The 15,806-nt window shown below is 37.3% G+C and overlaps 2 protein-coding genes across 2 annotated transcripts; both read left to right on the top strand.

The window, feature by feature from the left end:
* The first annotated feature begins 1,449 nt into the window (after window positions 1-1,449).
* LOC141695063 (cytochrome P450 78A9-like) lies at window positions 1,450-3,350 on the top strand. Its single transcript, XM_074499299.1, has 2 exons — window positions 1,450-2,490; window positions 2,585-3,350. Exons 1-2 carry the CDS (start codon window positions 1,525-1,527, stop codon window positions 3,230-3,232), a joined length of 1,614 nt encoding a protein of 537 aa, XP_074355400.1. The 5' UTR covers window positions 1,450-1,524; the 3' UTR covers window positions 3,233-3,350.
* Window positions 3,351-9,112: 5,762 nt separating this feature from the next.
* LOC141695511 (uncharacterized) lies at window positions 9,113-11,386 on the top strand. Its single transcript, XM_074499750.1, has one exon. The coding sequence runs from the start codon at window positions 9,113-9,115 to the stop codon at window positions 11,384-11,386; it is 2,274 nt and encodes a 757-aa protein (XP_074355851.1).
* The last annotated feature ends 4,420 nt before the right edge of the window (window positions 11,387-15,806 follow it).

Raw genomic sequence — 15,806 nt, 5'->3', positions numbered from 1 at the left:
AATTCTTCTATATGCATGAACTACAGGAAAATGAGGATATTGATGTACAACAAGTGCGCTCATGTGGTAATCTTGTTGATTTACTTACAAAGTCACTACCCACATCAACATTTGAAAAGCTACGAAATAATATTGGCATGTGGAGATTGAAAAACTTGCTATAAGAAGATGTCAAAGTGCGAGATGTTACATTCAGGGGGATTATACTCTTTTTATTTCGTCAAGATTATTATCCCACTGGGGTTTTCTTGCAAGGTTTTAACGAGGCAGTTAATCTTTATAGCTCGCATTTGACAATCAAGGGGGAGTATTATAATATGATATAATAATGATTGTCAAATCTTAATTAAGAAAACTCTTAAAACTTATTGAGGCTCAAAACTTATCGAGGAAGACTCATAATTAAATCAACTAATCCTTCACATACATAATATGTGCAGAAGTTACTCACACAAATGATTGAATGACTTATGTAAAGATCATGCGCAAAACATTGGGATGACCGAGGGTTCAATTCACAAAAACAAACATTTTTCAATATAAAGTAAATATTATGGACAAATCTGTCATTTTATATGATTATATTATCTCACTAAATTAAATATATGTTGAGCTATTATATATGAAAAAGATAAATAAATAGACTATGATTTAAGAAATTGAAATTTGAAATACATTAAAATATTTATGAGAAGTAAACAGAAAGAAATATGATTGGTGAAAACTTGATAAATGAATGAAAAAGACCACCGATATTAATAGAACTTAATTGAATAAAGCAAGTTAAAAGTTAAGATATTAAAAGTTTTGTGAATCATCAATTAGAAAAACATAAATTATATATATGAGACTGACTAATCGATAATTAAATATGGAAACTAATTCCAAATTTGCAATACCACCCAGAACCAGCTAAGAAATTCATACATTAGTACCACCCGTCTATATCATGACCTCATACAAAACATTGACCAAATATATAAATCTATGCTTGCTTTTCCTTTTATAAATCCCCGACATCTAAGGCCAACGTTAATCTAATTTTATAGGAAAATGGTAGAGATCCCAAATTTTTACACCAAAAAATTTCCCAAATCTGATGTGTCATTTGAATATTTGGCAACTTTTCTAATAATAATATGAGACCCCGCATGCATTTATATGCGCCCACGAATTAAAATCAGCTATGTGTCAGCTAAATTTTTTTGGGAAGATATTTGGAGTACGTAGCATTACTTGTATGCTAGTGCAATGCACTGCTTAATTAGGAAAACAGTGCGCGTGTTTCTTTTCATCCCATAAGTTGCGAATATAACCAAATTTACCACTACTTGCTAGAATCTAGGCACAAAATTAATAAAATATTGGTTGGGTAAATTCAGTTTGTTAAACAAAATAACGGTTAATTTTGGGCAGTCCCGCGCTACAAATAGCCCATCACCACTCTTCACTCAAATCCTGCCAACATTCATACTAAACCAAACAACTCATTCTCTCTTCTGCCAATAAAACACAAACACACATATGAGGAGCAGCAATATCGAAAGCCTGTGGGTTTTTGCTTTAGCTTCTAAATGCAAATCCTATACTAGCTTCATCAATTTCTTAGTTGTTGTATCAGCTTCTGCTTTAGCTTGGCTTGTTTTGAACCTTATTTACTGGGCTTATCCTGGCGGTCCTGCTTGGGGGAAACACAGATGGATCAACAAGGCACATAAAAAACAGGCCTTCTCAATACCAGGTCCAAATGGCTTTCCAATCATTGGAAGCATGGGTTTGATGACTGGATTAGCCCACCACAAGCTATCTGCTATGGCTAAAGCGTGTGGAGCCACCAGGCTCATGGCTCTGAGCTTGGGTGAAACAAGACTCATCATCACATCCAATCCTGATGTCGCCAAAGAGATTCTAAATAGCTGCGTGTTTGCTGATCGGCCTGTCAAGGAATCAGCTTACAGTTTGATGTTCAATAGAGCTATCGGTTTCGCTCCTTACGGAGTTTACTGGACTACTTTGAGGAGAATATCAGCGACTCATTTGTTCTGTCCTAGGAAAATCAAAGCCTTTGAAACTCAGAGGTTTGATATTGCTCATCAAATGGTTGATATGTTCAGAGGCAAAACAGACAGGGTGATCACGGTTCGAGAGGGATTGAGAAAAGCTTCTTTAAGTAACATGATGGGCTCTGTTTTTGGAAATACATATGGGCTTGATTCTGAAGAAGAAGAGTTAAGGAAGCTGGTTGATGAAGGATATGATCTGTTGGGCATGCTTAACTGGTCTGATCACCTTCCTTGGTTATCCGAATTCGACCCCCAGAGTATTCGGTCTAGGTGTACCAATCTCGTGCCTCAGGTTGATCGCTTTGTCCGTCGGATCATAGCTCAACACCGAGAAAAGGATTCGTCCGGCAATGGTTTTGTAGATGTTCTATTATCTCTACAAGGTCGTGAAAAATTGTCGGAAGATGATATGGTTGCTGTCTTATGGGTAACTAAAAACTTGCATTCTTCTGACATCATATTACTATGGGCAACTAACTATTTAGCTTAGAGCTTATGTTTCTTTTTTAAAATATATACAGGAAATGATATTTAGAGGGACAGATACGGTGGCAGTGTTAATCGAATGGGTGCTAGCACGGATGGTAATGCATTCAGACATACAATCCAGGGTTCATGATGAACTCGACATGATAACTGGAAGGTCACGTGCGGTGACCGAAGCCGATATCTCTTCCATGGTATACCTCCCAGCAGTTGTGAAAGAGGTACTTAGGCTACACCCTCCTGGCCCACTTCTCTCTTGGGCCCGCCTCGCGATCACAGATACCATTGTTGATGGGCATCATGTTCCGGCTGGGACCACGGCTATGGTTAACATGTGGGCCATCACAAGGGACCCACATGTTTGGGAGGACCCACTCAGTTTTAAGCCTGAGAGGTTTATTGACAACGGATCCCCGGCATTCGAGTTTTCGGTGATGGGATCCGACTTGCGCCTAGCGCCGTTCGGATCCGGGAGACGGGCGTGCCCCGGGAAGGCTCTCGGGTTGGCCACGGTAACCTTTTGGGTGGCTACCCTGTTGCAGGAGCTGGAGTGGTGTCAGGCTACAAATTCGGGTGTTGTGGACATGTCAGAAATGCTAAAACTATCGTGTGAGATGGCTAAACCACTGGTTGCTAAGGTGGTGCCAAGGCGTGCAAACCCATTAGTTATAGTTAATTATTAATTTTGTGTCTTACATTAATTAAACTTGTTCTCCTATTAGGTTGTGGCTAGACTGTTTTTTCTGTTCTGTCTTTGTTTTCAAGTTGTAACAGTAAATACAAGTTCTAATATGTTTTGTACATGAGTTCTTTCATACTTTGTCTTGCAAGTTGCAATTAAGACATATAACGACTCCCTTCCGGGGACCTCCCCCATATATATCCACATACAACTTGTAAATAGAATGTCTAGGTACAAATTAATATCAATATGATATTTAAGAATAAACACTGAGTAGAGCTGTAAATGAACCAAACTTGGATGATCTCGAACGAACTTTAACGAACTCACACGAAATCTTAAAGAATTGAATACTGTTCGATAAATTTATCGGACAAAATTTCTTGTCTGAACTCGAGTTCGGTAATATTCGAACCGAACACAAACTGTTCGCGAACATATCGAACCGAACAGAACACGAACGAACACGAACTATTCGCGAACAGAATTGTATTTTTTTTTTAAAAAAATAATTTTAAATATTATTTTAGGTAAAAAATTGTATCAAACTATTAATTATATATTTTTCACAAATAATATATTTATTTGAAATAACTATAAAATATAAATAATATATATTATTAACATATAGTATTTATATATATAATATGATATATATATTTTTTTCGAACTGAACTCGAGTTTAACAAACGAACAGAACTCGAATCGAATACGAACCGAACTCGAGTCGAACACCTTAAAAGTTCGGTTCGGTTCATTAAGATTATGGACAAGAAATATTGTTCGGACTCGAGTTCGATAAACTTATCGAACGAGTTTATCGGGTTCGAATTCGAACGAACCGAACGAGTTTAACGAACAGTTTGATTCGTTTACGGGCCTGAATATGATATTCAGATATTGATTGATTTACATTTTATATACATGTTTAATTTTTGCACATTCAATACTCCCACAAACACATATACAGTGGTATATAATTCAGATATGTGTAGCACATTACAACCGAGAATTTGGAACATAATCCAAGTGTTGTTGTTTCTTATGTTTATTTATTATTTATATTATTATATATAGTATCAAATATCATCCATGTATACAATATATACATAATTAATAAAGATCCGAGTCTTTAGCTCATACCCCACATATTTAACAAAGACTGTGTTCTCTATCATTAGCGAATAGCGATACTCCAGAGTGAATGAAGATTATATAGAAGCAAACACTGTTGCTTACGACATACTTGGCTTGACAAAGGCAGCAACATAATATTTGAGTAATTACAATCAAATATTCAATTCAACTTGAGTACTAGCTAAGTACCAAGAAGTACACCTGCTGCAAACATAAAGATTAAAAGACACGTTTAACGTGTGAATTACTCCAATAACACAACTGCCACTGTACTAATTAAGTCAAATGAGAGTTGAGTTCCAGCTTATGCGGAGGGAAAGGCATAATAATTGAATTGAAGTTGACGCTTTGAAATTAAATCAACTACATTATTTCCTTTATTTTCTAATATTTGATTTAATTTTTGGCACAGGTGATTTAACTTTATAGCTATAATTAATAATTTTTAGTTTTTTTAATAAAATATATAATCAAATTTTAATTAAAAAAATTTAAAAATTATCATTTTAGTTATCCGGTCAAAAAACCTAAGTATGTGTATCAAATATCAAAATGTCAAATAATAAAATACAGACAAAATAGATATATTAACTTTCGAGTCAGTGGCAGAGGGAGTAAAGGGTCAGGGTAGGTTTAGGCGCTCCCTAAAATTGGGCAAAAAAATATTTATTTTTTTAAGAAGCCCAGCTCAGTTGAAATTAGTGCCCTCCCTGACTAATACACACATAAAGAAACATACGAATGGTTTATCAAACAAAAGAGAACAGGGAGCCGAGAGATGCAAAAATATTGAAAAAAATGGAGACTTGGCTGAGAAATCTTCTCAGAAATCAAATCAACATAGACTCTTCTTTAATCCTTTGGTGTTCTTCTCCCTCAACCTTTTTTCAGGTAATTCTTAATTTTTATCAATTTTTGACCTAAATATCGGATTATATACATAATTGATGTATATTCGCGATATTTAATTAAAAAGTTATATATTCATAATTTAACAACCCAACTAATAAAATTTCTCAAGATAATACTTATTTAAATCCAAACTCCATTAAAATCCGATAAAACTTTCAATTCTTGAAATATAATATAACTAAATTATAACCAAACCAACAAACTCTAAAGAAAATCTAAGAAAGACCAAACTACTCAAAATTCCATAACTCGCATTCTTCCCATAAGTAGTCCGCCTAAGTAAAAATACATGCCGGAGGAATACAAAGAGAACAAAGGACCGGCAGTGAGCGAAGAGCTCATATACGGATATAAAATAAAGTATAACTAAACAAAGATTAAAAGATGACGAGGCTAAGAACACAACTGAATATCTGAATGAAGCACAATAATAATAGTGAATGAGACAATATAAAAAAAATGAATACTCAACTCACAAAACAAAACTAAATGCTTACCACTCAAAACTTATCATACTCTTACACATATCATTATCAATTATACATAATAATCACAAATAATATAATCGAAAGAATAATGATAAAATGAAATCATACCCTTACAGATACTCTTATACATATTCTCACACTTACAAAATAATACATAAAATAGCTTACATACGAACATGGGAGATAATCTTACACTTACAGGATGTCCTATATTTTCGATAATCCAGAAATATGCAATCGTCAAAACTTACGGGGGCTTGCACAACACGAAGCAAATGCTACCCAATATCTTACAGGGGCTTGCACGGTAATAAGCACGTGCTACCCAAAAGACCAAATTATACACATACTAGCCATGTCTATACGTGTCCCACAACTTCGGTGACACGCCCACACAATTTAATTACACCGCATAGGAGGTGCCAAACACTAGATTATCCACTCGCGACGGATGTTTTACAAACTCCCAAGTCATACAAATAACATAAATAACTCAAAACAAATACTCAAAGATCACACACCCAAATATCTTACATCTCCAAAATCATATATAAATATATCAAGATAACCTCAAAACACTATAACCCAACATCACGAAACAAAATAACATAACAAACCACTAATTATTGATAAGCTCAAAGCTGATCAGTTTCAAAGAATGCCAAATAAATGTATAAAGACGAATTCAAATGAAAAAGTACGAAATACGAAAGTCATAGGAAATTTTGAGACTTTTCCAGAATGGTAAGGATCGAAAAAAAATGAACAAGCAACGAATTCAGAAAATAAATAAATGTGGACTGCAGAACATAATCAGCCCCTGATTAGAATAGTATTTTGATGTTTAAGACATCAAAATCACAAAATTTAGCAGCAAAATGTAAACGCAAATTGCAGATATCGAAAAGAGCTTTCCAGAATGGTATTGCTCATAATATTTGAACAAATATTCAATTTAATATGATTTTTTAAAGGTTGGATATTCAAATCCCGAAGTCAAACAGGCAGGTCATACAAATCGCAGAAAAACTCATATTTAGAGACCGAATTTCACAAACGGCAAGGAACGAAAGTTGTAGATAATTAAAAAACCTTTCCGAAAAGACTAAAATCAACAAATTCTAACAGATAACGAATCAGATATAAATTTAACAAGAAATCAGATCATATACAATGAAGTAAGAATACGGAAACAAAAAACAAGAGAAAAAAAAATATATCCGTACACACGAATTCGAATTCGAAAAAAAAGAGTACAAAAAAAGATGTCCGTACCTCGAGATCTTAGTAACCGAGAATGCTAATAACGATTTCAGAAACACAAATCACAAGAACCCTAATTCCACAAACGCCATATTCATAACCCTCCAAAAAGTTCTTGATATTCATCTCAATCTCCATTTATTTTCTCTTTCTCTCTCCCTCTCTCCTCTCTTCTCCGATCAAAGTAACGCAAATCCTTATTTTTTTAGGAAATCCTAACTCTTCCTTCTTTCTCCCTTTTTTTATTAAAACCCTCACTCTTTTTTAATAAAAGCCTTACTATTTTTTTTAAACTAATACTCTTAAAACAATATTCTGATTACAAATATAAAAATAAACTTACACAAACTAATTTAATTACAACACATTGACATAAATAAATAATTAAATCAAATAATCCAACTAAAAATAATTAAAAAATATCGGGATTTTACACATAATGTACATTGTTGTGATTTGTGCTTTCATATTAGCAATCAGTTGGTTTACTGGGTGTTATTAATATTTTTGACAGTTATGAAGAGATATTATCAGTCTATGTCTCAGAATGAGATGCCTTCAATTCAATCCGAAAATTTGAGTGAACCTAGTGTTCATAATCGTCAACAAAATCGTGAGGAATTTAATATTGATGAGTTGCCGATTGATCCTGCAAAGAGAAAATATATTTATGACTTGAATGCTAATGACAGAGAAAAGATCAGGAGGTTTTATTTGCAGAAGGGACTTTGCCAACCTAATATAATTTTTCCTTGGAGAATGTTTGGGCTAAAAACGAAGATTTGTTTTGACGTGGTACAAAGAACATCCTAGTTGGCTAGAGTACAGTGTCTCTGAGGATTCAGTGTATTGTCTATGTTGTTATCTTTTCAAACCCGAGCCTGGAGGCCAGAGTGGTGGTGATGTGTTTGTTACACAGGGGTTTACCAATTGGAAGGAGGCCTTGAAAAAAAATTGTAGTTTATTTTGGCCCTCCCTCATAATTATTCCTGGCTCCGCCACTATTTCGAGTCGTCTTCTTCTATCATGCTGACTGAAACATCATTTTAAAAGAGAGAAAACAGACAATCTTGGAGATTTCTCGTAACGTTGCGCGTTAATTTCTTTGATAATTTTATATTTTAATTCATACGCGTGATCAAGATTAAGAAATTATCTATGAGCACCTGCAACTCATTAAGTACAAAAAGAAGTTTGTATGGTTTACCTAATTAATGCAATGTAACAGATTTGTTTCAACAGGATATTATATGATATTCTAACACGAAAATATTTGATTAATATTATTGGACAATAATTAGAATGACTGCATTTTTCATATTTCAAAAAATGATACTACTAAAGTATTTAGGATTCTTTGAAGAAAATTAATTTGATCTGATGAAATATGTGAGTTTGTCTGTCTATCTTTGGATACCCCTGCCCAGGCCCGGTCCAAAGAGTCAGGTCCCCTAGGTCACCAGCCCTGGGTCTGGTTTTTCTAGGGGCCGAAAAATTTTTAAGCCCGTATATTATAGTTATAGGTCCGTTCTTTTTTATTGAGAGAATCGAGTATCCAACTTTTTTTTTGCAACATCTCCCCTCAACCTCTCGGCTTTTGTCCTCTCCCCTCTCTCTCTGCTTTTGTGTTTGTCTGCCACTGCTGTCCGCCACCAGTACCAAACTTCCAGCCAGGTAATCAATAATCTCAATTTCAATTTCTTTATTATTAATATTGTAATTTATATGAGAACAATTATATTTATATATAATAGTCTATAATATTTTATACATACAATTAGGGGATATTTAGGGTTCAATTCATGGCTCATTTTTATGCTAATTCAATGCTTATATTTTTATTTCTTTTTTATGATTTCACAGCTATATTCAAGAGTAGAGTAATCTTACTTGAAATTTCAAATTGTGAATGCTTTGGAGTTTGGATCTTAAAGTTTTCAATTCAAGGTGATATTTTTTCTTTACATCAATTAGTTGTTTTATTTTTGCGGAGTACAATGGCACCAAAACAACCATTCGGAAATGAGAAAAGGAAAAAAAGAAAGAGAGTAAACGAGTTAGTAGAGTCATAAAGATGATCTATGGAGAACTTTGTTATTAAAAAGGTAGAAACTTCAAAACAAGAAGTTAGTGAAAATTTGGAGGGTTCGGGAATTGGTAATGAGAATTTGGAGGATTTAATTGTCAAAAATGAGATTTTAAATGAGGAGGAAAATGTAGGGGTTGAAGAAGATGAACCATGTCTTCGTTTTAAAGATATTTATGATCCCAGAAATTGGGATAATCTAAGCAACAATGAGAGGGATATTTTAGTTGAAAAGGGGCCTATAAGGGAACTAAATCTCACATTTCCACTAGATGATACTTCAAGACATTTTTCATATGCTTTTTATTCTAGAGGATTAAATAATGGGGAGGTTATTGATAGAAAATGGTTGATTTATTATAGACCGCTGGATAAGGTCTATTATTTTTGTTGTAAGTTATTCAAATCTCATCAAATGAAAAGTTCATTGGCAAATGATGGGTTGAGAGATTGGAAACATCTTGGTGAGAGGCTCAAACAACATGAAAATAGTGTTGAGCATATCACTAACATGAACAATTGGAATGAACTAAAAGTGAGGTTGAACAAAAATCAAACCATTGATAAAGATCTCCAACAAGAAATATCCAAGGACAAAGAACGTTGGAAACAAGTGTTGATAAGAATAATTTCGGTTGTGAAATGTCTTGCTAAATATAATTTGGCTTTTAGAGGGTCTAATGAGAAACTTCACCAAGAAAGTAATGGCAACTTTTTGGGAATAATCGATATGATTGCAGAATTTGATTTGGTAATGCAAGATCATGTTAGAAGAATACAAAATCATGAGATACATCATCATTATCTTGGCCACAAAATTCAAAATGAGTTGATTTCTCTGTTGGCTCATAGTGTTAGAAGTTCCATTTTAAGTGTTGTTAAAGAGGCTAAATATTTCTCGATTATTCTTGATTGTACTCCGTATATAAGTCATCAAGAACAAATGACTTTGCTTGTGCAATGTGTTAACATGTCAAGTAATAAAATAAAAATTGAAGAGTTCTTTCTTAAATTTCTAAAAGTAGATGACACACCCGGCTTAGGCCTATTTGATGCATTGATAAGTGCTTTAAAGTCTTTTGATCTTAATGTAGATGATATTAGAGGGCAAGGTTATGACAATGGCTCTAATATGAAAGGAAAATATCAAGAAGTTCAAAAAAGGTTACTTGATATAAATCCAAGAGCTTTGTATATGACATGTGCTTGTCATAGTCTTAATCTTACTCTTTATGATGCGGCTAATTCTTGTGTTAAAGCTATTTCTTTTTTTGGAGTTGTGCAACGGATATACACATTATTTTCAAGTTCTCCAAAAAGATGGAAGATTTTACTTGACAATGTTTCGGATTTAACCGTGAAATCTTTGTGTAATACTCGTTGGGAAAGCCGAATAAAAAGTGTGAAAGCAATTAGATTTCAAGCTCCACAAATTAGGTTGGCTTTGTTGGAATTAAAAGAATCTTCTAATGATCCTAAGTCGGTTAGTGAAGCCGAGAGTTTAATTGGTCTAATTGAGAGTTTTGAGTTCTTCCCTAGTATGGTCATTTGGTATGATATTTTATTTTCCGTTAATATGGTGAGTAAAAAGTTGCAATCTAAATCTATGTGCATTGGTGCTACCATAAAGCAATTGGAGAGTGTGTTGGTATTCTTTGAAAAATATAGGGAAGAAGGATTTGTCTCTAGCATGAATGTTGCTAAAGAAATTGTAATTGATATGGATGTAGAGCCTACTTTTCCTATAAAATGTCGTGTCTTTAGAAAAAAACAATTTGATGAAAATAATGATGGTGAAGAAGTGAGAACACTTGAGGAGTTTTTTCGAATTGATTTTTTTGTGCGATTGATTGATATTGTAATTAGTTCATTGAGGAATCGGTTTGAACAATTACAAGCATTTGAAAGTGTTTTTGGGTTTTTGTTTGATCCACAAATTTTGAAGTATTTGGGGTATGATGAAATAAAAAAATGTTGTAGTAATTTGGCTACTACTTTCTCTCATAACGGGTTGTCAGATTTTGAATTGGATGTTTTAGTACATGAAGTAGAAATGTTGCAAGTTTATGTTCCTGATGACTTGACATCCACTATTGAGATTCTTGAGTTTGTGAGATTTTTGGATTGTCTTCCTAATGTTGCTATTGCTTACCGAATATTATTATCTATACATGTGAGTGTAGCATCAGCTGAAAGAAGTTTTTCCAAGTTGAAATTATTGAAAAATTATGCGTTCATCGATGTCACAAGAAAGGTTAAATGGTCTTGATGTTTTATGCATTGAAAGAGATATGTTGAAGAACATTGACGTTGATACAATTATCACCGATTTCACATCCAAAAGTGCTAGGAGAAGTTGTTTTTCATAATCCATCACTTGTGTACGATATGTTAAACACTTCATTATGTGAGTTTTAGTTTAAATTGTTTTATTAACATTAATTTTTATGTGAGTATGATAATGTTTAATGACTATGATTTATATTTAAATTTAGTTTAAATGTTTTTCATATTATTAGAGACTAATTTTAAGAAAAAAATTATGGGCCTTTTTTAGGATTTCGCCCTGGGCCCTTGTATATGATGGAACGGCCCTGCCCCTGCCGCCCCTATGACATGATTCTTGTTGACGGAGGAAGTTGGTATCAACAAAATTTGAGTTTCATCGCCGGAATCAAGATCTACGATGGTGGTTCTTTGCCTCAAAAGTGAGCGGAGTGTGGTGGTTGTGATAAATTAGGGGCTGAGATTGCTTAGGGTTGGTGGTGGCTCCTTATGGCTCTCGCTTCCGACCCCTTGCACTTTTCCTACATATCCCTATTTATAGGGAATCAAGCCCACATATTTCTTGGGGAACAAGATATCTAATGGACTTAGACTTCTTATTCCTAGGCCCGGTCAAGAATCCATCTTCCGCTAGCTTTAGGAATGTCCAACTATGAGGCCCAACCGCGAAGGCCCAAGGCTCGTCCGTAATCGCATGACTTCACGGATAGTGCATCTCCCTGCACAAGGATAACACTCCGCTATAGCTATCTCCCTAGATTTACGGACGCTGGTATAACCACGGATCAACCCAAATGCCGGACGCATCCCTGTCCCCCGAATGAGGATAACCCGCCAGATTACAGGACAGGTGATCCCAAGCTCTTGGGTGCAAAGTGCAGGATGACTCCAAAGTTCTCCAATGAGGACATCCGTTAAATACAAGAACAGAGTTCCCAAAGCACACACCAAAGTTAACCCCGCATCCCCAATGAGGACACCCGTTGAATACAGGAGGAGGCCTTCAATCATCAGGCATACCCCCGAAGGCCTTCAAGCTTTTCACGGACATCCCCCTCCTTGACAGAATTCTTCAAAGAGTACCTGCAACTAATACGTTAGTGGAAATAGTCCTTCATTGCTTCTTCCACGCTTGCCTTGCTTTAAACTTACTCTTGATCATGCATTCTTCACAAATAGGATGCCTACTGAACGATTGGCGTGTCCTGACCTTTCGAACTCCACATATTGCTATATCTTCCAAGTGTCTCTTTTTGCTTTGTCCTGAATGAGAACAAGCTCAACCATCCCAAAGTGTGCATCTCTAGGAGGAAGGACGTGTCTCCCCCTGTAAAATACATATATTCTCCTTACATGGAAACCTTATTACTTGTACAACTCATCCCGTTATTTTTAATTATCAGGACGCGTCCTCCTCCTTTCAATATCTTCCTCCCCATCTCTTAACATGACAACCCAAGGTACAGCCTACATAATCATGGATGCATCCTACATATACAGGACGCGTCTTCACTTCATACAATGCAGACCAAAACCTAATTATTCATCTTCTTGCCCCAATTCCATTCCAATTGACCCGTACTTGACCCGAGATGATCCAGTACCAAATTTTTGCTATAACAACTACCCCCGAATTCCATATGAAGTTGGAAACAAAATTGGAATTCTAATATCTAAATCCAAGTAAAAATTTGTGTCATCCTCCAATCGTATGAGTGTGCGTCTTCCCATCTTCCTTTATGATGGCGCGTTCTCAATCAAGACCGCGTCTTCGGAATCTTATCCTCCTTATTGACCATGACGGCGCGCTCTCACTCTTTGGTGCGTTCATAATTATCATCGACATTTCTTCTCGCCTTCACCTATGAATACCCCTTCTCTTCTTGATAATTTTAACCTTTATTTTTCGAGAGAAGCTTACCACTTATGCACCACATCTCTAAGCTTACATGAGCTAACTCGGTGTAAGAAATAAGAGATATTGTACAAAAGTGTGCACCTCGCATACCTTGGAAAAGAATAATTTATTAACAAAGGTTTGAGGGTTTTCTCTAACTTTTTCATTCCAATATTTATCTCATTTGGGCGAGCCTTAAATTGAAAGGGTCATCATAGGAGGGCGTGCTCGAAGGAAAGGCGCGATTAGAATAAAAGACTATCTCTATCATCTTCAACTAATAAACAACCTTTGATGCAAGGAGGACGTGTCTTGTTGGTGAGAGAGATCCTTCCACCGATGACACAATACCATTCCATATTTGATTTTTTGCTTCTTGCCAAATAATAGCTCCAAACCGTTGATCTCGTCTTTTCCACAAAAAGTGTGATTCTTTTATTCAAATCAAAGTCGGGCCTTCTAAGGTCTTCTATAATCACCAAATATTACCCTTTAGAGAGGCGGCATCTTCCTCAACAAAATTATCATTCTTAGAAGACGATTTACAAGGAGCGTCTTCCTCGACAAAGGTAACTTTCTTGGAGGACGCGTCGTTTCTATGAGGCGCGTCTTCCTCAATAAAGGTATTCATCCTTGGAGGGAGCTTTCTCTGTAAGAGGCGCGTCTACCTTGACATGGTCTTCATCCTTGGAGGGAGCTTCCTCTTTAAGAGGCGCATCTACCTCAACAAGTGTTTTCATCCTTGGAGGGCGCGTCCTCTCTAATAAGAACATTTACCTTGACAAGGGGAATCATCCTTGGAGGGCGGGTCCTCAGTTAGAGACGCATCCACCTCGATAAGGGTATTCATCCTTGGAGGGCACGTCCTCTGTCAGAGACGCATCCACCTCGACAAGGGAAATCATCCTTCGAGGGTGCGTCCTCTGTCAGAGATGCATCCACAGTGACAAGGGAAATCATCCTTGGAGGGTGCGCCCTCTGTCAGATATGCATCCACCTCGACAAGGGTATTCATACTTGGAGGGCGCGTCCTCTGTCAGAGACATATCCACCTCGATAAGGGAAATCATACGTGTAGGGCGCGTCCTGTCTGAGACGCATCCACCTCGATAAGGGTATTCATCCTTGGAGGGCGCGTCCTCTGTCAGAGACGCATCCACCTCGACAAGGGTATTCATCCTTGGAGGGTGCGTCCTTTATCAGAGATGCATCCACCTCGACAAGGAAATCATCCTTGGGGGGCGCGTCCTCTGTCAGAGACACATCCACCTAGACAAGGGAAATCATCCTTGGAGGGCGCGTCCTCTGTCAGAGACGCATCCACCTCGACAAGGGTATTCATCCTTGGAGGGCGCATCCTCTATCAGAGACGCATCCACCTCGATAAGGGAAATCATCCTTGTAGTGCGCGTCCACTGTCAGAGACGCATCCACCTCGACAAGGGTATTCATCCATGAAGGGCGCGTCCTCTGTCAGAGACGCATCCACCTCGACAAGGGTATTCATCCTTGGAGGGCGTGTCCTCTGTCAGACACGCATCCACCTCGATAAGGGAAATCAGCCTTGGAGGGCGCGTCCTCTATCAGAGACGCATCCACCTTGACAAGGGAAATCATTCTTAGAGGGTGCGTCCTCTGTCAGAGACGCATCCACCACGACAAGGGGAATCATCCTTGGAGGGCGCGTCCTCTGTAAGAGGAGCATCGACCTCGACAAGTGTATTCATCCTTGGAGGGCGCGTCCTCTATCAGAGACGCATCCACCTCGACAAGGGAAATCATCCTTGGAGGGCGCATCCTCTGTCCGAGACGCATCCACCCCGATAAGGGAAATCATCCTTGGAGGGCGAGTCCTCTATCAGAGACGCATCCACCTCGACAAGGGAAATCATCCTTGGAGGGTGCATCCTCTGTCATAGACGCATCCACCTCGGCAAGGGAAAATATCCTTGGAGGGCGCGTCCTCTGTCAGAGACGCATCCACCTCGACAAGGGAAATCATCCTTAGAGGACGCGTCCTCTTTCAGAGACGCATCTACCTCGACAAGGGTATTCCTCCTTGGAGGGCGCGTCCTCTGTCAGAGATGCATCCACCTCGATAAGGGAAATCATCCTTGGAGGGAGCGTCCTCTATAAGAGGCGCATCTACCTTAACAAGGTTTTCATCCTTGGAGGGCGCGTCCTCTGTAAGAGGAGCATCTACCTCGACGAAGGTTTATATCCTTGGAGGGCGCGTCCTCTGTCAGAGACACATCCACCTCGAAAGGGGAAATCATCCTTGGAGGGCGTGTCCTCTGTCAGAGACGCATCCACCGCGACAAGGGAAATCATCCTTGGAAGGAGCGTCCTCTGTAAGAGGCACATCTACCTTAACAATTGTTTTCATCCTTGGAGGGCGCGTCCTCTCTAAGAGGAACATCTACCTCGACAAAGGGAATCATCCTTGGAGGGCGCATCCTCTGTCAAAGACGCATCCACCTCGACAAGGGTATTCATCCTTAGAGGG

The sequence above is a fragment of the Apium graveolens genome, chromosome 11 (assembly GCF_009905375.1).
Source record: "Apium graveolens cultivar Ventura chromosome 11, ASM990537v1, whole genome shotgun sequence".
Lineage (NCBI taxonomy): Eukaryota > Viridiplantae > Streptophyta > Magnoliopsida > Apiales > Apiaceae > Apium > Apium graveolens.
The sequence above is the reverse complement of the archived record's forward strand: the minus strand, read 5'-3'. Positions and strand labels throughout refer to the sequence as shown.